The sequence below is a fragment of the Pleuronectes platessa genome, chromosome 20 (assembly GCF_947347685.1).
Source record: "Pleuronectes platessa chromosome 20, fPlePla1.1, whole genome shotgun sequence".
NCBI classification, from domain to species: domain Eukaryota; kingdom Metazoa; phylum Chordata; class Actinopteri; order Pleuronectiformes; family Pleuronectidae; genus Pleuronectes; species Pleuronectes platessa.
In genome coordinates, this window is record NC_070645.1 from 17,758,824 (window position 1) to 17,783,512 (window position 24,689).

A 24,689-nucleotide genomic window follows, 5' to 3' on the forward strand; every position below is an offset into this window, starting at 1 on the left:
TTGTCTCCTTAGCAACACAGTCCCCTTCTGCCAGTGAGATGAGACGAACCTTTAGTGAAGAGCGCCCAGAGGTTGTGGATGGAGGAGAATATTGTTCATGTGCCAAAGTGGAGTAAGATAATAATCAGTGTGTTGGTGCAGAGGGAGCACCTGCTGGTTCTTCACACAGCCAGAAGCTGCTTCACACGTGTGAAACCATTAACAGGACCAGTGTCGTGCTGGAGGTCAGAGACGGAGCTCGATTTCAGGGATTTTTTCCTTTTTTCAAAATGTTGAATTGACAGGAAATCTATTGTGCGTAGTGCGTACTGGGAATTAACTGGTGGACAGGCAGGATCAATTTGAAGAATAGTAATTAGCTGTAAACACTTTGAGGACAAAGTGACAGCTTGTTTTACATTGTGGTCAACAGAGGATGAGTCCCAGTGATGTGGGAGATCCCATAACTGTCTCCTCTAGCGCCACCATGAGTTGGACATGTGTCGCTCCAAATATCTGACCTATAGATAAATGTGATATGTCTTCATTGTACTATAGTGAGATAGGATTTTATTTTGTGAGGGATAATATGAAATTTATATACTTATTTAAAAAGATAAGAACAAACGGTATAATTTGTACATTTAAAGCTTATGTAAAACAAACATTGAGCCCTAAAGAAAATCATATAATCATATTTGCTGCAGAAAATAAGCTCAGATCAATTTGGCTTCTTGCTTTTTCGGTGGTTAGAATAAAAATAAAAATATCTGGATCTAAATTAAGAGCAGATGAAGAGAATCAATCATCACAGATTCCTCTTTGTCTCGTAGACCCACATTTATCATCTCCTTTAAATATATGTTTGAGTCTGTGACTGTCAGTGCGCTGATCCCTGTGAGAATGAGATGCTCTGCCCCCCCACCCCCCTCCGGTGTGAGATCATGGTATGATCCTCTCCAGCAGCAGAATCAGTCTGAGGAGCTGATTCTTGTTTCCAGTCCCAAAGTCTCGCATCTCTCAGGATCTCAGTCCGACTCCGACTCTCTCTCTCTCTCCGGCTTCTGATCCAGGATCTGACCGAGCGCAAAGCTGGACCCGTACATGATGACCATGTACAAGGGGAAGCGTCGCAACCGTCGCTGTAAGTTCGTTTTTATTATCGCTGCCTGGAGGAGTCAACGGGGACATTGTTCTCCGGGCTCCCGTCGCTCCGCAGGAAATGCAAGTTGCAAATATTTGAGATTTGATTCGTGCACGATTGAATAAATCTGCACACAAAAAAAAAATATAATATGCAAAGTTGAACCTGCAGCATGAGGCGTTTAGTCTTTATTCTTCATCTTTCAACACTAAACTCCGCTTGCTCATATGAAGTCAGGTCACCTGCTGGATCCTAATCTGTTGTTTCACAAGATTCCTCCTCGCTCAGGTGTCTCTTGTTTTATAACCTGTGTTCATTCTGCAGAAGTTCCGCTGTTAACAATGAGAACTGTATTCATTCTGCTTTTCAAAGTATTGCAGCTATAATTCATGACCTTAGAAATGTAGATTCAACTCAGCACCAGATGTTCTGCAAGACAGTTTCCTATGAGACTGGATCTGCTGCGGCTCCTCACGCACTCACACAGATTTACATAGATTTCTGTAGTTTTCTCTTGTGCTGGTGGACTGTGGGGAATTTTAACTCATATGCATGGATTTGAGAGGATGCATCGATCAGCTGATTGATTAATCAATGAGGCAACGGATTGCATATTTAAATAATTGTTTATTTATTTGCTTTCTGCAAGAATTACCTACTTCAAGCTTGTTGATCATGATGAATTTCCAGGGAATGGAAGATTTAGGTTGGGGAATGGGTCAGATAAAACATGTTGTTTTACAGTTTTTGTAAATAATTATGATTGTTTGACTAATTTCAGAGGTTTTCTGACCCAAAATAATGATTTCAATCCAGAAAAGTGATCAGCAGAGGAATATGATCATATGAATATAAATAAATCATTACTTGCAGCCTTATAACAGTTGATGTAGATGGTGATTTGCAGCCCAATCTAATGCCAATTAAGAAATGCATGGTGCAGTGAATGTGAATAAACAGAAGAGCTGATAAAGAAATCTGAAATATAAGATATCTCTTAACAGATATGTAAAATCAGTAGCTGGCTAATTAGGCTGACTTGGTGTGGCTCAATATTCCGCAGGTGCTCCCAGGCTCCGCCCACAGCGTGTTTCTCCTTCCTGTCGTCTGCACTGTACGTCTGCGAGCTGCATCTTAACTGTGTGGATACGCAGCTTGTGCACAGCAGGGGGCTCAGCACAGGAGGAGGCAGTGTCAAGAGACAGAGCAGGAGGAGGCATCCAGGAAGTCCTTCGGCAAAGAGCGAGGGAGACAGTGAATGTGTGCTTGGGCTGAAGATGTGGAGCTTGTTAAAGAGATTGTTCTGTTTTCTGTCTGGCAGCTGTAGATCCATAGAGACTGAGAGGGGATGGTGCTGAGATGTCTCATTTCTAACTGGGTCTTTATAGAGAACAGGAAAACTAAATTAAAGCTACAGGTCATCCTTGAGTCCGGTCTTTTTGTCCTTATTTGTTAACGTCTTCTGAAAGATTACAAATACAGACATAACAGAGCAGTACTACCGGAAATCGTGAGGGGGCAGTGTAGCCAATAGTTCAAGCTAAATGACCCTCAGGGTACGAGGAAGACATTTCAACAATGGCCGAACTTTTTCGAGGAGAGATTACAAAGCGGCTGCTTTTGCCTCTTTCTAAAGACGTTACTCAACGATCACAACCTCCTCAAGCGTTGACATGTTTGCGCTGCCCTCTAGTGGATGTATTGTTGCCAACGATGCCAAAGTAAAAGATGCATGGTTTCAGATGGACGTATCTCTTTTTGTACGAAAAGGCAGCTGCATGGTACAAAGACGACAAACATCTTTATCTTTGTTAATCACGTTGCCTTCGAAGAATCCCAAAAACTTTCAGGCGACGTTTCTCAGATGCTTCGGTGTTGTGATTGTCCACTCAGATAATGAGTCGCCCTCTGCTGGATAATGGGGCGAACAACAGACGGTCTTATGCACTTCTACACAAACTGTTTTGAATTTGAAACACTTCATTAACGTTTGAATATGAACTTTTACCCCAAACGTTTGAGGTTTTTAAATTTCGAAAATAGAAGTGACAGCCCTGACACTTTTTTGAAGAGGAAAGCTCAGTTCTGTGTCTTCAAAGCAGCTGATCTGGATTCGTCAAACCTTTCTGCAGAGTTAGAATCTTGTTTGGTGTCGGGCCCGGCTTCGTCAAACGCTGGCGGCTTCAAGAAAGGCTGTTGGAGGACGAATCCAGCATTTGGTCGTTTTTGGTCTTTTACTCCCTTCAGTTCATGTTCGACTTTTTGTGCGGATTCAGCAATGCTGTGTGTGTGTGTGTGATTGACCGTGAAGAGGTGTGTATAGGTGCAACTCCTGGGATGAGTAGGTCTACAGTGATTCATTATTTATTTCTTGGCACCAGCATCTCTTATTTTGAAATGTGTTCTGCATCAGTGCTGCATTGATGCCATACAAAAAGTAAAAGCTTTCATTATATGTGATTGTGTGTTACTCAGAAAGGAGAACTCTCTCTTCTCGTCATAAACACGACGCTGTGCAGTTAGACCCACTGGCAGATTTATCTTTTCACTTTGTTCTTTATCAAGGTGAACCCTGTGTCCGTGAGCGCGTGTGTTTCTCTACTGCAATTAATTTCATTAGGAGAAGGAAAGCTCTCAGCCTTAATTCTGGTGCGTCTGTGCGAGCACCAGCAGAGTATTTGGGTTCAGGCCCATGAATATTTAAGATCTTGCAGCTCAGGAATCTGTGGAGATCAAATGTTTGGTTCCAGCCCTCTGCACCACCGGGATGTGCTCTGTGGGCATGTTTGTGTCGTGTGTGTTCGTCCCTGAGGAGAGTCCGGCTGAGTGGTTTTCACTTTGTAAGGCTGCTAATGAAAATTGATCAAACAAAGAAACTCGGTCCAGAGTCGTCTGTGCAGCTTTTTTTTTATTAATCCACTGAGTCTCGTCTTGGTCTCCTCTTGTTACTGTTGCAAATGACTGCTGAGAAATTCAGGGAAATCTGTCTCGCTGTGCTGCAGATGTAATGTGTTTGTGTGTGTGTATGTGTGTGTGTGTGTGTGTATGTGTGTGTGTGTGTGTGTTGATGATGATGATGGGCTGGTGAGGGAATGGGGAAGGAGGTGGGGGGGGGGGGCACGAGAGGCAGGCTGTTATATCGTCTGTCAGATGTCCTCCGTGTATCTGAAGCCATGTGTCAAGGGCGTATGTGAGAGTGTGAAGAAGTGTGTGTGTGTGTGTGTGTTTGTGTGTGTGTGTGTGTGTTTGGCTCCATTTTGCCCCCCAAAATCTCAGTTTGCATGCTGATGAGAAGGAAAACAAATCACGTGCAGCACACTCCTTGGCGGATCTGCTCTGCCTCTCTTGAATAAACCATAAGCGATTCCAGAAGATAATTCAGGTTCTTTAGTTTCGTCGCTACAATAAAAAAAAAGAAAAGAAAATTCACCAGCTCTGCCTTTGACACATTTCTTCTTTTTGTGGCCTGGACAAGCGGCCGCATCACACTCCCCTCTGTCACGGAAATGTGATTTCATCTGTCAGAAGGGACCTAATGAGACTCCTCTGTATCCATGATGAAATTATGAGACAGAGTTGTCACAAGATGTCTCCCCCCGCCCCCCCCCCCCCCCGGACTCCTCGTCTCTAACCGGCAGCTCAGCTCGGATTCAGTGAAGCGGAGGCTGCCTGGACTCCGGCCAATCAGTGTGACATAGAGACAAGCATTCAGTGATGTGCACACACACACACACACACGCACACACACACACACACACACACACACACACACACACACACATAGTGACATCAGCACACGTACGATCGCTGACGCACGGACAAAAAACTCACAAGTAGATGACACCTTATTATCCACAGTCCTGTGTGTGATAAGCTTATCGTGGAAGTGTGTGTGTGTGTGTGTGGGTGGGGGGGGGGGGGGGGGGGGGGGGTTATAGCCGAGCAGCAGATTTTATTGTTCTTATCTCGACCAAGCAGAATATTTAGAGCAACAGGCTTTGGTGAATGCTGCGTATTAATATTGGATCTAATGTGCCCAGCCGACAGATAAGACTGCACCATTCCCGCGGAGCGGCGAAAATTTGCATCTGTCAATTGTCAATTCAAACTCGGTGGAATAATTGAAGAACTCTCCAGCTTCGCTCTCTCATGCAGGGATGAGTGACGTGGGCATGTAGGCCGGCAGCCGACGTGCCTGTCGGACGTCTCTCAATCAGCAATTCTCTTTGTTTTTTCCATTTTTAAATGAAATATAAATGTCCAAGCGGGACATTTAAAGCAGATGATGGAGCAAGTCAGAGAGACAACAAAGGGCCTGTTTGAGGAAAGTTGAAGTGAGGAGAGTGGAAGGCGATGCCCTGATTATTGCCGCTCGTCAATGTTTCCCACAGGAGACACTTGCTCTAAATACCCGTGTTTGTTGTCCTGCCCGGCTCCCTCGCCGCTAAGCCCCCTCGCCGCGCCATGCTCATCCGACCGGCCGTCCAAATCCTCTGCTTTTTGAAGTGTGTCATTGTTGACTCGTGGGGGAGACGGCTCACTGGCTCTCACAGGTCACACAGAGGCATGGGATCTCAAACCGATGCGGTGCCTTTATCCGTTGTGCCGGTGCCTGAAGGGGCCGGGGGATTATGAGCTGATCCCCTTTCGGGAGTTTGAACGCTGGAGCCGCAGAGAGAGGGGCTGAGGCCGTGCAGCAGACTGAGAGTCACGCTCGAGTGTTTACAGAGAGAGGGACGCTCCAGTTCTGTAATGATCTGTTGTAGTCACGTAAGAATCTAGACTGGGATTAGAGAGGAAGAGGATCGAAGCAGGATGTGAGTTTAGAAGCTTTGGTCATCGCTGAGCAGTCGAGGAAGAGGAAACTCTGGAAACTCTACAACGAAGAAAACAGACAAATGGTGACTGCTTTGAAAATGTTGGTTGTGAACAGTCGTGGTTACAGTTGTGCGGCAAGTGTGAGGCTTGTGTTACTTTGGAAGTTGTGAAGTCTCATATTTTATATGCAGATATTTACTGAATTGAATATTGTTTACTTACCCAGAGCCCAAGAAAACTTCTTCAGATTGTTATTCCAACAGTTCAAAACTAAAATACATTTATTTCATGATCATATATGACAAACAAAAAGCATCAATTCCTCATAGATACTTTTATGTGTCAGCTTAAATCTTATAACCAAACAGAAAAATGTAGAGCCCCACCTCACCTTGAACTTTGATTCGTGGTTCTCCTGAATCTCCCCGTGTGATGTTCGGTCTTCACAGTTTCCTGGAACCAAAGCTTTGATATGCAGATTGTCGCCCCACGTCTCCACGCCACTCTTTTCTTCCATTTAATTAGACGACAGCGGGGCCACTGCGGCGGCCTCCTATGACTCCTGTTGTTGAGAGCTGTTCATAAACAAGCTGCTTGCTGCGTCCTGTGATCTTTGATTTAAAGCTTCTCACGCACAGAAAAAGTTATGAACAAAGCTCATGTCTGCGAGAGAAAGTTGAAAGTCAGATTCAACACGAAGCCGGAAGGACTGAAAATGAAAACCTGTCAGGATCTGCTGGGATGACACATTTGATTCTAATTCACACTGAGGTTTCATGGAAATCTGTCAATTAAGTTGTCAGTCGACACCTGAGATACGTCCCTTATCGGCCTGAGATGAAACGTGTACCTGGCGTTTCATGATGCCCACGCCAGCCGGGGCCTCGCCTGCAGGACATGATGTACGGCGTCTGGAATTAGATGTGGCAAATTCCTTCCGCTCAGACCTTCTGCCGTCCTCGCAGACTGGACCGGATTCACAATTCATCGAGGAGTTCACATCAAAAAGCAACCGCGCTGGAGCCGGAGAGGGAAGATGAATTCCCCCACATCCGTCCCGGTCCCTCCTGCACGTCCATCACCTGCCTGATTCAGCTCCTCCACGCTTCCCTCGCCTCGTTGCTCGCATCTCTCCTGCTGAGGAACAATTTGCATGATTAGTTACTTTGCTCAATTAATTAAGACGTTGGGGAGATTGGCGGCAGAGTTGTCTCGTTCCGCGAGGAGATGATCGGCAGCTCCCTCGGCGTCAAGCTTCCCTCATTCTCTCCCTTTCCCCCCGTCTCTGCCTTTAATGTTTATCTCGTCAAATAGACGGTTGGCGTTCGCGAGGAGAATGAAATGACAGAGAAAAAGTAACTAATGTGCTGCAGAGCCATCAGCTCTGGTCCGGGCTGAAGTCTCCTCTTGTTTATTGGAGATGGAAAGGAACACATTCCTCATTCTTTGAAGGTCTTTGCTGATTCGTCTGAAAGGAGGTTTATTGCAGTCAATCACCTCGTCGCCCGGCTGCTCATCGGAGATATAACTCAGAAGGAGGCGCCGCAGCTTTTTATGTAATGAGGAGGAGAAAGGACTTTTTGTTCTTTGATGGAGGCGGGATGTTCGAGGTTAGAGAGACCGCCCTATAAATTAAATATCACAGATTTTATTCCTTTGACATTGCTGAATCACAAAGATTCTCTGTTTTTCATGTTGTCAGCAAAGAAACACACGTGGGCCCTCGAGATAAAATAATGATACTCACAGTCAATGTCAAGGCCGTCAGTTGAAGGTACAGGGATATTTCCATTGGTTCCTCATTTGTTTTAAGGACTTTTTCCATTTTCGTATACAGAACGTATCAAACGTTGGGTATAGAGGGACTGGATCTATATTTGAAAGCCCATGTGATCTCAAACCAAAGCCCGAGTCCCTGCATGTTTTTTCCCCGTCTCTGCACGAGGGCTCTGACATGCTAAGCTGATAACTGAATGATGGAAATTGTTTTTTTGTCTATTACTGCGTGTTTGCTTCAACACAGCGGGCGATGAATCTGCAGCAGTGAAAACCTACTGAACCAGCTGTGCTGTGTTTTTCTGTTGCCGGGTGAAATTTAACATGGGACTAGCAAGTTCGTCTGACATGCAGATTACGGCTTTCACTGGGTTCTCAGCCGTGCAGCTGGTGAAACTCAGAATGAGGACATGAGTCACTGGTGGCTCCTGGTTTCTGCTGGAGAAGTAAATGTTGTTCAGCCTGTTTTTCAGAGAGTAAAGCGGCTGAATCGTTTGTTCTTATGATTGACTACATCGATGGACGTGACTCGCCTCATATCCAGTCAATAATCGTCCTCACCACATTTTTAAAGAAAAGCCCGTCCGCATATGAGCCGGCGAAAGCTGAGGGATCGGATTATTATTTCAGCAGAGTTATGTCTGATAAGAACAGCTTCTTGCAGGAGAAATAGATTTTAAAGAATCTGCCCATCAGTCCATCTTCCAACTCTCTGCCCACACTAATACAAAGAGGTTCTCTGACTCACCAAGACACAATCTATCCCTCTCTCCCTCTCCCTGACCTAGTGGTGACCTGTGCTAGCCATGGCTGATCGTTATCCTGTGAAGCCTCGGGCTATTAGATGGTTTTCCCTCCTCCGTCTGAGAGAGAGGACAAGCGGAGGTAAAGAAGAAGCATTGACGCAACATGTTCAAGTGTTGCATGGGGGGGGGGGGGGGGGGGTCCTGGGAAGTCGGGGAGATGGTCACATAGCCGGATCGACGTCTGTGTGAAAGGGAGATTAAATAAAGATGGACAACCTGTCTGCACAAGGGTTAAGCCAAAATGTCTTTATTTCGGGTGCCGCCATTTTGTGCCTTTGACGTCACAAAGAGCCAGAGTCTGTGTAGAAGAGAGTGGAGCTGCAGAATTGACACCACGATGATGCACTCGCCCGATCAGTTTGACTTTTATAGCATCAAATAACATAAATAACCAACAGTCCCCTTAATTAAAAGCAAGATACACCAATTTGCACATAATCATAGGTATCAGTCCTTTTTTCATCGAGATCCATGAATTATTCTCTAGGAATTCAGTACAAATTTAAACACACAATGTTAAAGAAAGACATAACAAAACATATCCTGGATCAATCTTTGTTCCGGCTCCACATCAGAATTATATTATTTATAAATTCTCTCGACTTATTCATCATTCTTCCACTAAATTGTGTGGTAATCCGACCAGGAGCTTGTGTAATCTTGCTTACAACAAAAAAAGGGGTAAAAACCATATTTCTTTGGTGGAGTTTGTTAAAATCACCTGAAACATGAAATGTCTACACTTGATGGATGTTATCCATGTGATCAGAAATATCAGAACGTACAGAAACCATCTTTTATTGACATGTTTTTTCAGTTTTAGTTTGGTCCATGCCCCATGTGCTAACATGGAGGAGGCAGGGTTTATCACCTGGCATGTCGTCCATCTTTATATACAGTACATGGTTACACAGCACATCTCCATCTTTCTAAAAAGCTATTTACACGCCGTGGGGCAATATTTCGGCTCTGTGAAAATTCCTTGTCTTCTTAACGCCCCTATAAGAATACAGTATGAGTGGATCTCTGTGTAAAAGTGGCTCGACGGATTAGAGTCTGATTTGTTGTGGCTTCAGCAGTTTTTTCGTGCTCCCCACAGAAGCTCATTCACATTCATTCCAGGAGCGTCTCTCTGTCCCACTGCGTTCTCACAACACTCCCTTTACATTCCTGGGTCTCTCCACCGCCGTGTTTTCCCCAGCAATATGAAGCCATACGGCTCAGTGTACAGCCCTGTGTTATTCACATCCTCAACTTCCGTCGCTGGTGCTGTTATTCATCCCTCGCTAATGAAAAGAGGGGAAGAATACGTCTTACGGAGCATTCACTGGCGGCACAGGTGTCACATAGAAAAGGCCCCACAGGTGACGCTCAGCGCTGAAATGTCTCGTAATGAGCTTCCCCAGCGAGCGCAGGGACACGGGAAGAAAAATGGGATGTGAGGGAGAGTGAGGGATGGTGATGTGGGATTAGATATCGTCTTGTGTGGGCGCGGAGGGAACGAGAGTGAAGGGGAATGGAGAAAGAGACGTTGAGGGATAGGGTGAGGCTGAGGGGAGAACAGGAAGCAGGAGGAGGAGGAGAAGTCTGAGGGAGACGCAGATGGAAGGTAACAAATGAGACCAATAAAACACATGGGCAGGCGCCTCCAGGGAGTCACAGACCAATGTCTTTTGACAGAAGAGCTCAGGTTTGTCTTCGGTGATTGCCTTCACTCCAATTTACCTCTCGCACGACTTGTTTTTTCTCAGCCAATAACGAAGCCACCTCAAATATTGAGCCACTCCTGGTCGGTCCTTGTTTCTGACAGAAAGACACGACGCCCTCTATCTCTGTGAGAATAGAGAAAAGGAGCTCATAAACGTCTAAAAATAACTTTCATGGCTGTAAATTTGAAATTGCGTCACGTAAACGTTAATGTAACTGCAACATGGAAACCTTTTTAATTGTATTTGCTGTGCAGAGCAGCCATTAGTAAGTTCAGCACCACGGAGAGCTCCACCTCCGTTCCTGTCTGACCCAGCTTCAGACTGAACGAGCACGAAGCAACTGATAAAAACACAACTGACTAACATGTGAATAAAACACTGCAGACCCAGTGCGCGTGGTTTCACTGCTGAGGAGACACAAAGTGTTCTGCCAAAACCTAAATGAGAGATTTAAGCTAAACAGTTGTTAAGCTTTAGTTGCCTCTAAACAAATGTGAGGTTAGTAAAACACGCTGGTGTGTAAACGCTGCTCCCCCTGATGCTGGGAACCTCCAATAAACCGCCAGCAGATGGTCGCAATCTTCTCAAAGGCAAATACTTAATAAGGCAGTTAGCTGTGTAGCTCGCTCCGAGGCCTTTACGCACTTTGTGGATCTATCAGCGGATGTTAGGGAGGTTTCATCAGTTGTAAACTTCAGAATCATGAAGTGTTTCAGCCTTTAAAGACACCTGCTGCAATGCAGACCCACCGCAGGCTGCCCGGACCTGGGTCTGTGTGTCCTTCACTTCACCAGTTTGAGGTCTTTTCCTCCAGATCCAGAGCCAGTGGCTGCAGTGGTCTGCATTGTGTGATGTTTCTTTGATGGTCCGGTGCAGGGTTCGTCCGTCGATTCCTTCGATTCTTGAAATTTTCAAGAGAAAATGCAATTTCTTGAATCAGCTTCTCATGACATTCTCTAGAAAAAGGTGTCGTACACCAACAAAGACGTAAACTTGGAAATATTTCTGAAATAACTATGTGGCTCATCAAGATTCATCTGAAGGTTTTTAAACAGTCTGAGCTTTTTGTTATCAGTTATATTTTCTTGTTTTCTGTCGGCTAATTAAAGGCACGACCCTCCTGCCTCTCTGTAAACCTTCGGGTTAATGAGCATCACGTCAAATCCCAACATGCTCCGTCATGTATGCAGACACCGATCGCTTGGTCATGCAGCTCTGCATAAAAAGTCTGTGTTTTAGCATGTCTAAGTAGCTGGTGTACAAACAGACCAGGGTTTAATCCTATTTCTCATAAGAGCAGCCGCAGGGAGAAGGAGGCGGGAGTTTGCCAGCAGCTTATTTTCACCCTGGTGTGATTCCACTCCGGGGGATTGGGGCGCTTCGCTCGATTGGTGCTGGAGGTGCCGGGAGGATGCATGAATTCGTTAAGCATATGTGTATCGCTGGAAGGGATGAAATGATAGTGAAAATGTGGCTCCATGCAAAAGAGAAAGTGTCTTTAAGGTGATCTGAGGCTCTTATTCAGAGGGGCTCCAAAACACTGCAGAGGTTTGGGTTTATTCTTTCAAGGGCATCGTGTTGATGGATGTATTTGTTCTCACACTCTCTCCTGTTGCTTATGAAATGACCTTTTTCCGGGGCCTTCACCTCTAAACAATGTGAAGATGCTTTCAAAAGGTTGTTTGGAATCAAAGAAAATTAGTTTTTTCTGAAGAAAATTATGGCATTTTACCACCTATTGTCTCACTATTATAAATATCAGTTCCTGTAAAAGAAAATTAAATATATATTCCTGGATCTGCACTAAAGTGTAATGGGTTCCCATCTGACTCACACCATATCTGTCCACCCAGTTGAAGTGTTCATCCGTAGAGTAGTTTTTGAGGAGTGGAGGTTCGGCGGAGGTAATAGTTAGGATGCTACTTTAAACTCCGACCCTCAGATGAAGTTCTCTGGCACTTTCCTTTCCTTGAGCCTCACGTGTGCATCATCAAGTTTCTGAAGCTTCTTCTGACCCCCTGGCTCGTCTCCCAGTCGGCACTCAGACCGTGAACCAAACACAAGGACCTTGCGACACCCTTGGCAGTGCAGAGATAGCGGACGAAAAAATTGCTCGATCACAAAACTGTGCGCCAGATTTCTTCTACTTTTAAACACAAAGAACGAGCAGCTGCCTATAAATCAAAAACTCCCTGACGCCCGGCTTTTGTCGGAGTTTTCCTTTATTTGCTCTTACGTGCTCAAGGATTCTCTCCTGCTACGCGACGGGAATTTCATTTTGTAATCTTCCCAGTGCACGGCGTAGCAAGGTCTCCAGTTGTGCCTCAGAAAATTGGCTCTCGCGTTGCACCTCGACATTAGCGAGCATGTCCTCCAGTGCTGCAGCTTTGTGTGTTGAATATTTAAGTGTCGCAATGAAAAGGTGGAAATAGCTCAGCGCTTCAGGAGATGTTTTACGCCCGTTTATTATGAAGTGGTACTTTTATGCCGCCTTCTGTTCAAGCGCCGCTCCGAGCTGTGTGGAGTACCATCACTAGAACTAGCTCTGCGTGAGGGTTTCTCAAGGTGGTTGCCTTCCATTGACACAGTTCCTGGGTTTTGAATTATTGCAGGTTGAACTGAAGTGTGGAAAGCCTCAGTCTGGAAAACGAGCTGTTCAGTAGAGAGTGTTTATGAACGGGAAACAAATGATTGTGCTTTAATTGAACTCCCTATTTAGTATTAATTAGCAGTGTTTCTCTGCATGAATAATAAGAACACATTGAAGCATATGAGCGGATCGGTAACTTCTGTAAACTATTGTACAACTGAACCTGTAGTAAATTAAAATATCCATAAAGTCGGTTGTGAAAGATTCATTAACTTTTGATAAATGTTCAGACCTCACAAAGACTTGGAGGTTCATTCTTATATAATATAAAAATTTGATTAAGTATGCGTATTAATACATTAAGCTACTGAATAGCTAATGAATATCTTTCAAATTAATCACAACTGGATAATAATATATCCTAGAAAAACACAGATATCCATACATCACTCATATCGGCCAATGTTTACTGGCAGGCAGATAAATCAGTCATCAGCAGTTTAACTACATGATAGCACAATTATATATTAGGTTTTATCTCATTAATTAATGGTTTATGTACTGCTCATAAATGCTTAATGTGGGAGGGGGTGTTAAAGAATGACTCAGGAGTGATTTATCTGACTGTGTGTGTGTGTGTGTGTGTGTGTGTGTGTGTGTATGTGTGTGTGTGTGTGTTTGTTCTTTTGCAGACATAAACATGGCAGGCGAGCCCAAGCCCTACAGGCCCAAGCCCGGCAACAAGCGGCCGCTCTCAGCCGTGTACAGGTGAGACCCGTCCCACTCACCACGTCCTCCTCACAGCTCCCGTCCTCCATCCTCAGTTCTCCATCCTCCACCTCCTGCTGCGGCCGCTGACGTACACGTGGAGTAATATTTAGAGTTTTTACCGCGCTCCACATCTTCCACAGCCTTGACTGGAGATCATGGGTCACAGGCCTGTGGAGCTCAGAGGAGAGGTCGTTGTTACAAGCGTCATTAAGCTTCACCCTGATTCCTTTTGGCCCGTGCACATCTCCTGGTCACACACAGATGAAAGCAGCAAAGCCCAATGTGACACTTTCCTCTTCACTAATAGCTTGTCCACTGGAAACGTTTATATTTCCACCAATTTACTATTTACTGTTAATTATTGTTTCTCTCTGAATCGATGTTTTTCCACTAATTAATTTTTTCGTGCAGTGTGTTATCATAAAGCCTAATTTGCATTTTGTAGCTGCAGCTGAAAACAGCCAGGATGTAATATGGTAATTATGAAACAGGAAGAGCAGAGGCAGAAAACCAACACCACACTTCTCCAAACTGGCAAAACTGATGCATTAATACTAATTCAAATTCCTGTGAGAGTAGCAACATTTCAAAACAGCTCCTTCTCCTCTCTCCTCCTCTTCTCGACAGTTTTATTCCTCCCTCTGAATTCTAAATGACCTGCCATCCTGAGCGTGTGCTGAACATTGATCCTCCTCTCCGGGGTCGGAGTTCGTTTCCCCCCCGACTGTGTTTTTCCACCTCTGAAACTTTCCTTCTTCTTTGTTGATCTGTGGTCTTTGCGTGACTCAGGCTCGCTGCTGAACCTGCCGTGAGCTTTAGGCAAAAACCAGAGGGCGTCCAATCGAGTCAGAACAGCTTGAGCTTGATCCCCTGAAAGATCCAAAATGGCTCCTCTTTATACAACCTTTCTTTATCTCTGCCTCACCCTCCTCTCTCTCTCTCTCTCTCTGTCTCTCTCTTACAGTGGCTATGAGTTTGACTACGAGTACTACAGGGATGATTTCTACAACAGGTACGTACCATTCACATCATGGCAACAAGTCTGGGACCGAACAAGGGAACTATTCACCCCATGGCTGAGCCCTAATCTCTCTATAAAGATTCTGTAGGTGAGGGAGGAGATTTTGGGGCCAGAAGGTTCCTCTGGTTTCTATTTCTAGTTTGACCAATCACGTGTGAGCAGGCTTTGGTTGCCTGCAGGTAAACAGTGTGTGTGGAGAGCAAAACAGGCAGAATATATCTAAAATTACATCTTTGGAAAAATAAATTTGACTTGATGTGGTCCATGTCCCATCCACTAACATGAAGGAGACAGGGTTTATACTGCAGCCAGCCACCAGGGGGTGATCAAGATGATATGCCTCCACTCTTGGGGAGCCGCCATATTGTCCATCTGTACATATAGTCTATGATGATCTTAGTAGTAATAAACTCGTGATGATAGATTTCTATTGTGGTAAAATAGTTAGCCGGACAAACTAACAAACTAATATAGTGTTTGATCAATTCCTTATACTTCTGTTGCAGAGTTTTTAATTTTTAAAGGCTAAACTCGTTCCATGTTTAGAAATCCAAAGCCTGATATGGCTCCTATGCCTTGTTATGATTCTAAGACGAAACCGGACAGCACCTATTTGGATGGAGGGCTTTACTTAATGGTCAGTTTCTCTTCATACTTTGACTCTTCCTCATTAAAAGTCCCCCCTTGTCAGATTCAATTTAACTTACCGTCCCTCAGAGGCACCTTTAAATAGTCCGATTGTCAAAATGGCCGAACGCACGAGGCAACACGCCGATACAGAGAACGCTGTCTGTTGTCTCCCTCGTTTATCTGCGGGCGATAAGAGTGATTATCTGCAGAGGCATTTTTCTAAATGTCAGACCTGTTGAGAGCCGTGACTGACGTCCACTGTCACAGTCCACGCTGACGCCTTCATCTGACATTCAGAGCTTCTTCTCTTTGTCCTCTTCACTTTGAGAGGATGTGTGAGGGGATTCTGGTGCAGGTGAACGTCTACTTTTTGTTTTATACGGGCTGAGACAAAGAATCCAAGAGAAATCCATATAGATATGAACGTAGCAATGCAGCGCATGAGCCGAAGGTGAAATAAATAGATAAACCTCGGTTTTTCCAAATGCTGTAAGATGTGTTATTTGATACAGTAACTTATAAAAACTGTGTGAGAAGTGCAATATCATCAAATGTTTTTATTTCTCCAGGCTTTTCGACTACCATGGCAGAGTGGCCCCCCCACCCAGAGCCGTGATCCCCCTCAAACGCTCCAGGGTGCTCGCTCAATCCTCCCGCCGCGGGAAGACCTCCTTCCCCCTCAAAACATCCTCCACCTCCTCCTCCTCATCCTCCAGACCTCCCACATCCTCCTCCTCCTCCGGGCTCAAACGTACGTACAACATATTAGATCCTTCTTTGATTTTTTGGTTACTTGTCTTGTGTTTTTAAAAGATTTTGGTTTTTGATTCACTTATTTTGGAACGCAGTCCAATTACGCCAATATGCATTCAGTCCCTTTCAAAGGAGTGAGGGCGGAGAGGCTCGGAGAGGAGGAGGAGGAGGCGACGGGATTCAGCTGTGCTTCTTACCGTGCCGAGAAAAGCTTTTTAATTCAATCCAGCCGCTCTGAACAAACCGCGCTGAGATGTAGAGGGAGAGAAAAAACAACAAACACAAACACAATCTGAGCGTTCGCAGCAGCACTCGCTCAGCAAACAGCTCGGGGATCCGTCTGGATCTCATTGGGTCGTCTGATTAGCCGGAGATGCTTTATAACGTCCTAAATGTAATTAACGTGGGATTGGGGGCATCTATGTGGAGCCCTGGTCAGCCTCTCCGCTCGTGGCCGCCCGTGTAATTGGTGACAGTGTTTGTTCATTGCTGCTCGTCTCGGCCGGTGTTATCAGCGCCAGCAGCTTGGTGAGGTCTGTCAGGAGAACCCGCTCGCATTTAGGATTTTAGCGAAGGGGGAAATCAGCCCATCTCGTTCCTCTTTTTTGGACACAGTCACCGAATCCTCTGTCGTGTGTCTGAGCCACGCTGCCGTGCATCGGGAGACTCATTTGCTTCTGCCAGGACCATGGAAAATCACCGCTGGTAAAGACTTTGGCCCAGATAGATAGGACGGGAGAATAAGGTTAGCTTGTCCAACAGGGTGGGTCAGTGTGGGCAGGGTGGAGGACTGGTGTATGAGTCACATCTCACTCGAGGGGAAATAAAGAATCTGCTGTCAGGCGGATGGATCATGAGGATGAGGTTGACTGATGAAATTAAACTTAATAATTTTTAATAAAGTCACAGGCTCTGTCAGGCACTGAGAATCCAAACACACACACACACATCTCAGAAGACTTTACAATGATTTACACTCATTTCTGGGGCTTTAACCACAACGTCTATCTTAAAATGGTTTATATAGGAATTCATATTAAAGCAATTTACAGTTTGTCAATATTGAGCTTGGATTTAAACAGATTTAGTCTTAAATTAAGTCCCAAACACTCCGTCTTAGATTCAGATGACGTGATATCAAACACAAATATAAGATAAACATTCAAATGGTAAAATAATCCAGTTTCCATTCATTCCATGTTAAGATTTCTCCCGAACATTCTGTTAATACCTCCGAGCTGGGAGCTCGTCATCATCTATTTCTGGTCTGAGTTACATCAGCCTCACTAACTCTTTGTCCGGTTTAATCTTCATAGGCCAGTGATTCAGGAGATCCACCCTCAGTATCCCCCAGATAAACATTTCTGCAGTTCATCACCAGCTTCCTTAAATTAGATCCGTTTCTCATTTCCCTAAATCTTCCCTAATGCTGATTAAATAACAATGTGGTTTTTTTCCTTCGTGCCCGTTTCCTTTAACCCGAGTCGTCCCTCGATGCCGTGTTGATGAAACGCCGTTTGGATTAGGACGTGTTCTCTTTTCTCTCCGCAGCTTAAGAGACTGATAGCACAAAGGGGGGAAAAGGCCTGGAGGCGGCGATAAATTAAAAAACTGTTCCACACTTTCTTATCTTCAAACGACGACTAGTAAGCTGCCCACCGCGAGCTCAGATAGCGTTGGAATAAGGAATCGAGTGTGTACACGAGCGTTTTGTGGAAGTTGCTCTGTGCACACGCACGCAGGTGATACCGAGGAGGAGATAGAGACGGGTGGAGATACCGGTATTTATCCTCTGTTTTCTCCTTGTTGCCGCAGCACAAAGGTGCATTTTGTGCGTCTCTGGAGCTTCAGGGCTTGACGGCTGCTTCACATGAAAAAAAATGAGACGAGTGCTTTGGACTTTCCACACGCACAAGCTGCATGTGTATCGCCCTCCGTGTGGCCCTCTCTCTAAAATCCTGCAGCTTTTCAAAGAAGTAACTACACCACCTTGAATCCTACCTCAGCAGCACTCGGGTTCTTTGTCAGGATGAATTCTACTGAAAGATTAAAAACGTCCTGTTGGGAAATCCAGTTAAGTGCAGACTAATACGTCACACGTTGCTCTCCTGCACTGACATCTGCTCAGAGCGGAGATGTTTATGTTTTATGCATCAGTTCAGCTCGTAAATAGCAGTGCACAGAAATGTAGGAGGTGGGGGGGGGGGGGGGGGGGCTCTACATTGTGATGTTGTGTGGGTGTAAATGTACACAGAGAAACTATAGTTAAAGAGCCGCATGCCGACCTGATGCCACACGGCGGATGTTTTGATTTCCGTGCGTGTCTCCCGCCGCTGGTTCTTCTGGCTGCAACTTTACAGGAAGTCGTGGGTTTGTTTACCGAGCGCTCATCCATCTGCTCCCCGGCCCTGACGGAACCTGATAGGTGTCAAAGAGAATTTTATGTTCCCATCTCAACTCCTGCTGTCTGTTTCCCTCAAAAGACACATCTCAGCTTCCGAGGGTTAAGGAATGAGATTATTTTATTACTTCAGGGTCCGGAGTCTTTAATCTGCTCGGCTCAAGCTGCTGAGGAAGAGCATGCTCTCTTCAGCAACCGTGAGATTCGGCCTGATTGAATTAACGGCGGCTTCCTTTTTTAAATTTCCAGCAGATGTTCTTTGCATGGGACATATCGAGGATCAAAGGGAAACTCTGCCATGATTTGGTTTTGCTTCATTTTCCCCCCAAAAAAAACTCAGACGCACATTGTGGAGTGAAGACGGAGACCAAAGCGAAGAGGGAAGAGGGAAAAGCAATAATTCATGAGGCGGTAAACAGAAGCTGTGGGAGGGCAAGTTGTGCCCCTAGTCCTCATGTGGTTCTGTTAGTGAATCAATGATCAGCCACAAAATAAAGTGTGAAAGCAACACAGTGGAGTGAGTTCATTTAAATTCATCAAAATTTCATATAAGCTTGAAACTAGACCGACCGGTTTTAATAAAAAAATAAAAACAGTTTAAAATGAAATCGAGAATTCCTGCTGCAGGTTATTTAGATTTCAAAGAAAACACAAAACAAAGCATGAGCTGCTATTGATCTGCTCTTCAGTCTGTTCAGCTCGTACAGACAATCAAACGTCCTGTTGTCATAACCTACCTGGGTTGTGTCTTCGTCCTATTGGTCAGAAAGTCTGAACTATCCATAAAAAACTGTTTTGAAAGATATTAAACCTTAGTACTGTTGATTTACATCTTGAAACCACATTTCATATTTCTGTATTTCCTGTTATTCACTGATAAGATACAGAGGAGCTTACTATCACTGGGTGAATCTACGCTGTGTGCGACTCGAGCACTGCCCCAGTTTCTGCAGCAGTTCCCTCCTACGGGGAACAGTAAGAGCTAAGTGTCTATGTAATAATATCATATTACTTTCTCTCTCTCAGTTGGCTTCTCGTGCCAACTGGAGGATATTGGCAGTGTTGTGCAGAACATGAGCTGCGCGGTGCCGGGTGGTGGGCGTAAGCCTGGTGCTAATCCTCAAATTGAAAACAGCGGGTCCACAGTTTCAGCTCGGTGACTTTGCAGTTGGCCGGACTGAGATGTTCTTCCCCGAGGAAAGAGAGATGATTTGATATCCAAAATTAAAAAGCAAGCGTATTAACAGAAGACAGCGTGCAGTCGGTAATCAACCGCGTGAGGCGGCATCATTAGAGCTAAATGAAAAACTAACCAAGCTATGAATGAAGACGTTGTGTTTCTGTTTCTTTTTTCCGGGCCTCAGCAGTGAAGACGGACCAGCTTCAGACCATCAAGCGGGAGCTGACTCAGATTAAGATGAAGATCGACTCTTTACTCGGACGTCTGGAGAAGATTGAGAAGCAGCAGAGAGCCGAGTGTGGTGAGGAGCAGGATCACGGCAGGAGGGGGAGGAAAGGGAAATAAAGGGGGAGAAGGAGGGCGACCACTGAGGGAGGGAAATTAAGATCTCAACGCCGGCTATAAGTCTTTGTGACATTGTGGGAGATAAGAGCAGCAGAGCTCTCCATCATATCAGGGAGCAGGCGTCAACACCATGCTGACTCAGTTTATAGCAGAGGTCTTTATAGACGCCCTGCACCACAGGCCGGGCTCCGAGTGCAGCTCACTGTGAAGGTCACAAGGAATTGTGTCAAAAAAAAGTGTGTGTTATCAATTTCCAAAATGCATGTTTGCACTGTTTATTAAAAACATTTTCAACAAAAATAACAAAAAAAGAAAAATCACAGTCTTGGTTCTTCGTGCAAACTTCTGTGGGGTTTGTTAGAAGTGAGAATAAATTCAAGAGCAGATAAAAGAGACGGTGAAAACTCCAGTTGACATGTGAAGGCTTGAAAAAATATCATTTCTTTGAAATGGTTCAATAAAGAAGAAGATTCATTCAAAGAAAGGCGGCAGACACCAGGATTGATCATATATTCACACAACTATTGATGTATTCAATAAAACATTGTGTCAAAGATTGTAAAGGGAATCTTTTTTAAAGGTACACACACCTTCGCCACCCCCCCTTCGAATCACTTACTGTAATATTTAATATAGACACAGCTAATGTACAGCCGGTACATTTGCTGTTTCGCTCCACTGGTCACATCAGTCTGAGTTGCACGGGATGAAAACGTGCTTCGCTTTATCTGTGTGATCACACCTGAGTAGTTTCCTCTTAGTGATGTTTGATCCACTCGATTTAACACCGGGTGGAAGTCCAGAGATATTAAATCGTGCTTCAGCCAGTGTCCACGCCTGCTTCATTTAATCATGTAGCTAATCAGGTTGAAGGGAAAGTGATAAAGAGATGCTCCTGGTTGTGTTCACGCTCCTAAAGCTTCAGTGAAATATCAGAATCTGTGTGTTTGTAAGAACGACGGCTGAAAACTGTATCAAGAAATATCTAGAAAGTCGATTTTCTGTTGTTGAGGTCAAGCTGCTTGTGTCCAGTTGAGTGTAAGCAGCAGCAGGAGAATCCTTTATGTGTCTGAAAACAGCAGCCGAGTCAACTCTGCAGCTTCTATAGGAAGAAGAACCGATACTGATCTCGGTGTCACGCTGACTTCCCTCTCTGTGTCTCCCTCAGAATCTCAGAGAAAGTACGAGGACAACTGTGACTCCCTGCACGAGGAGTCGGTGTCGGAGACGGCGGAGAACTCCGGGGAGGAGGCCGGGGACGGGGAGCTGGACGTGGAGGCGGGAGAGATGACCGATGGAGGTGAGGACGACTACGACGAGGAGGGCAGCCACCATCTGGTAAGAGAAAGGGCTGACGGGGCGCTGACAGGGAGGGAGAGAGAGAGAGAGGCACTTTGGGGAGCTCTCCAGTGGGCAGAGAGGCTTTGCTCTCTGAAAGTTAATTTTCCAGAATTATTCATGGCCACAGATCTGAGAGAGCAGGGCTTCACATGAGTGAATGGCGAGGGCGCCCGGACTGACAGTTCCTCCCCGACGACCCCGGCTCAGACGGCGGAAACATGGCGCTTCACGAGCCCACACACACACAGACACGGGGCTCGCACACACACACACAGACACGGGGCTCGCACACGTACACACTCACGGGCTGGAATTAAAGCCAAGGGCTTAAGACACATAGTACAGGGGGTTTAGACGAGAGCTGCATGGACGGCTGAGGAGCTGACCGTGAAATGCTGCATGTAGAACGGGGAAGAGGAGGATTTTATTTTATCTCTCGTTCTCAAATAATAAGTAATTTGTTTACTTTGCTGGACAAACTGTCAAAAATTCTTAAAATGACACTTTTATTCGATGTCTCACATTTGAACTTGATGATTTAAAAGAGAAAATGTTCCGTCAGCAAACTCGATTGTAGATTCATTATTTTTGGACAACACACAGAATAGCTGATTCCAAACAGATACTGTCTCCATCCATCTATTATAAAAACTACAAGCTCTCACTCTTTCTGCAGCAGAAAGCAAAGACGTCATTGGGACGTCATCACATTTATCACATTTTCAACTGCGGTGAAATAAACCCGCTGTACAGAATGTGCATATCTCAGAAAGTAAAGAGTGTCAGTAGTTCACAGATATTGTGTTCATGTTTCTATATTTAGATCTTATTCTGCTGCGTCAGACTAACACACCTATGGTTCCTGAGACGGGCTTGAAAGCATTTTGTTATTCATACGCTGAATGATAAAATGATAACTGTGCCGGTGTGAAAGTGACAAAGACTCAGTGCTTTGTGTCACTTTGAGCCATCAGACACAAAATGGTGTAATATTGTAGTTTTCAGCTGTGAAATGGGAAAGAAAATGTGATGTTGAAAGACTTTAAAAAAAGACTGGGACCATTTTGGCAGTATTTTCTGTTTTGTGCTTTTATATTATAAAACAATAAGATGTAGATGATGATTATCATATACATATAAATGTTCAAATTTAGGTATTTTTCACACTAATAACTTTTATATGGATCCTGAGTTTTAGAAATCCTCAACACCAAATTATACAGGGGGTCAAGCTGCTTTACTTTAAATCTCCCAACCTGTGTTCCAGCTGTGGCCATGTTTCTGACCAGGCCTCCTTCTGTCGTGTTATATTTATTGGTCATTACCCACGTATGGATGGGTTTGCTGTCCTGGATGAGAGCTCTGTGTCCTCGCTCACTGCAGAGATTATTTTTTCAGAGACAGGGTGGATGGATTTAATTGTTTCCTGAAGGTCACATTGATCATCGAGCGTGATAATGTACAACAAACCCTGTTCCACAGGTCAGTGCGGCTGCTGCTGCCGAGCACGTGACCTTTTAGAGAAGATGAACGAGAACCTGCGAGCTCAGTTAAAATCCTCTCTTCTGTTCTCTTTCAGATAGAAAACCACGTATCGGATATTGACAACTGAGATCAGGTAAGAGCTTTGGTTCAAGCGTCTGTGAGGTAATCTGAGAGGTTGTCCTGCAGCACGAGGTCCTGGAGCCTCTCTCTTCTCTAAACATCCTTTAATCATCTGCTCAGTCACGAGCTCCATGACATTTGGACGACCAGCTCCGGTGAAGGGCAGCTAATGCCGGATTCGACAGAGGAAACATTAATGGTGTTTCAATGGGCCAGAGCTGCCCATAAACAACCTTCATCTAATTGAATTGTGTGGACGGGGGGGGGGGTGTGAAGGCCTGAGGTAGAAAGTTCCCTGCCTCTCAGGGTAATGATGCAGCCACATCATCAGTTAGCTCACTGCTGGCTGGCGTTTCATAGCGGGGGGGCTGGACTGTGTTTATGAGTTGGAGACGGTGGATTTCTGCTGCAGCTGGATGAGCAAAGACAAACTCGGTTCAGACCATTAATCGAGTTATTTAGATGTTTTTTTTTAACATTTTAGCTTTTGTCATCTTTTCATGGAGCTGTTCGTTAAATCTAATTAAAGTTGAATAACTTAACGGTCAATGGGGGGGGACTTAGGTGAAAGGGATCTATTAGCAGAAATTAAATATAAAATAATACGATAATGTTAAGGTTCGATACTTCAATGTTTTCCATCTGGCAACACTGACTCATTTTCTATCATCCAGAAATATAGTTTGTATTATTTTCCATTGACATCTGTTGATAAAACTGCTGTAAAGTTTCTTATAGTTGGAATTCTAGTTCAAATGTTCACACTCAAATACCAAAGGTTTTCCCTCACCTGTCCATCCATCCAGGCGTCAGGTGGTTTACTCTCCTCCACAGGTTGCACATCTATTTCCCATCCCGACATGTCTCCCTTTTTCAAAGCTCTCAGCACGGTCTCTAAACCTCCCCGGCACATAGATTTAAAAACCTGAAAATCTCCCTCGGGGTCGTGTTGAATATATCAATGTTTTGCCCGGAGGCCGAACCGAGGGCAGAAACTCACATTGAGCTGAACCTCATGTCCAGAAGGATTAGAGAGGCAGGCGGCTCCCTCTACCAACCAATATCTGCACCTCCCTGGATGTTTCCGGGGCCAATTCAGAACGGACAAGCTCTCAAAACTCAACCTACCCCTCATCAGATTTCCAGCTTGATAAACAGCCACCATGTTGGAGGAGGAGCCACGAGCCTGATGTGTGTCTAAGTCCGTTTTCTCTTTGTTGTCACTTCAGGGTGAAGACGCAGACGCGATATCAGAATTTCATCACCACCTTCTAAGAGACCTGAAAAGGATCTCTGAAGGAATCAAGACACCCATTCTGGACTGTGAGTTGTGTGTTCACGAGAAGCCGAATCACATTTAAGATGCCACGACTGTGCAGCACGAACCGACTGTGATCTGCTCTCTGTAGAAAATGTATTCAAGATCCATTTTAATGCGTCGGCCCCGAAGTCGACCCTCCTGGATATTCTGTGCAACTCCCATTTCATTGCAAGAGGCTGCAAATATGATGCGATAATCATGTTCCTGAAAAAAAATAAAACAACTGAAGGAAATAAAAGGGACTTACTTATTGACTTGTGTTGCAAGAGGGAGACGTTGACGTTGTTGCTTTTCTTAAACGTGTTTGCGATGTAATTTTACTTATTTTCAAGGATTTTCTGTTCTAACTCAGAAAGCAAATGAATAAATAACAAAGAAAACAACGTGCGGCAGTGATGTGATGTTCAGACAAACTAAAGCTTTAGTTCGGATTTTAACTCAATAGTTGTGAGCATGACTTTTCCTGCTTTATCCATTTATCACACAAATGCCCTGCGGG

The 24,689-nt window shown here is 44.8% G+C and overlaps 1 protein-coding gene across 1 annotated transcript in view; it reads left to right on the top strand.

Annotated features, from left to right (window-relative positions):
• The window catches only part of LOC128425860 (RNA-binding Raly-like protein), a 74,591-nt gene extending 50,180 nt beyond the window's left edge, over positions 1–24,411 (top strand). Inside the window, exons 3-10 of the mRNA XM_053412694.1 lie at positions 13,515–13,590; positions 14,383–14,412; positions 14,558–14,605; positions 15,814–15,995; positions 19,766–19,879; positions 21,092–21,261; positions 22,844–22,882; positions 24,099–24,411. Of these exons, the coding sequence (XP_053268669.1) occupies positions 13,515–13,590; positions 14,383–14,412; positions 14,558–14,605; positions 15,814–15,995; positions 19,766–19,879; positions 21,092–21,261; positions 22,844–22,876 (653 nt within the window). The 3' untranslated portion in view covers positions 22,877–22,882; positions 24,099–24,411. The remainder of the gene's footprint in view (positions 1–13,514; positions 13,591–14,382; positions 14,413–14,557; positions 14,606–15,813; positions 15,996–19,765; positions 19,880–21,091; positions 21,262–22,843; positions 22,883–24,098) is intronic.
• The last annotated feature ends 278 nt before the right edge of the window (positions 24,412–24,689 follow it).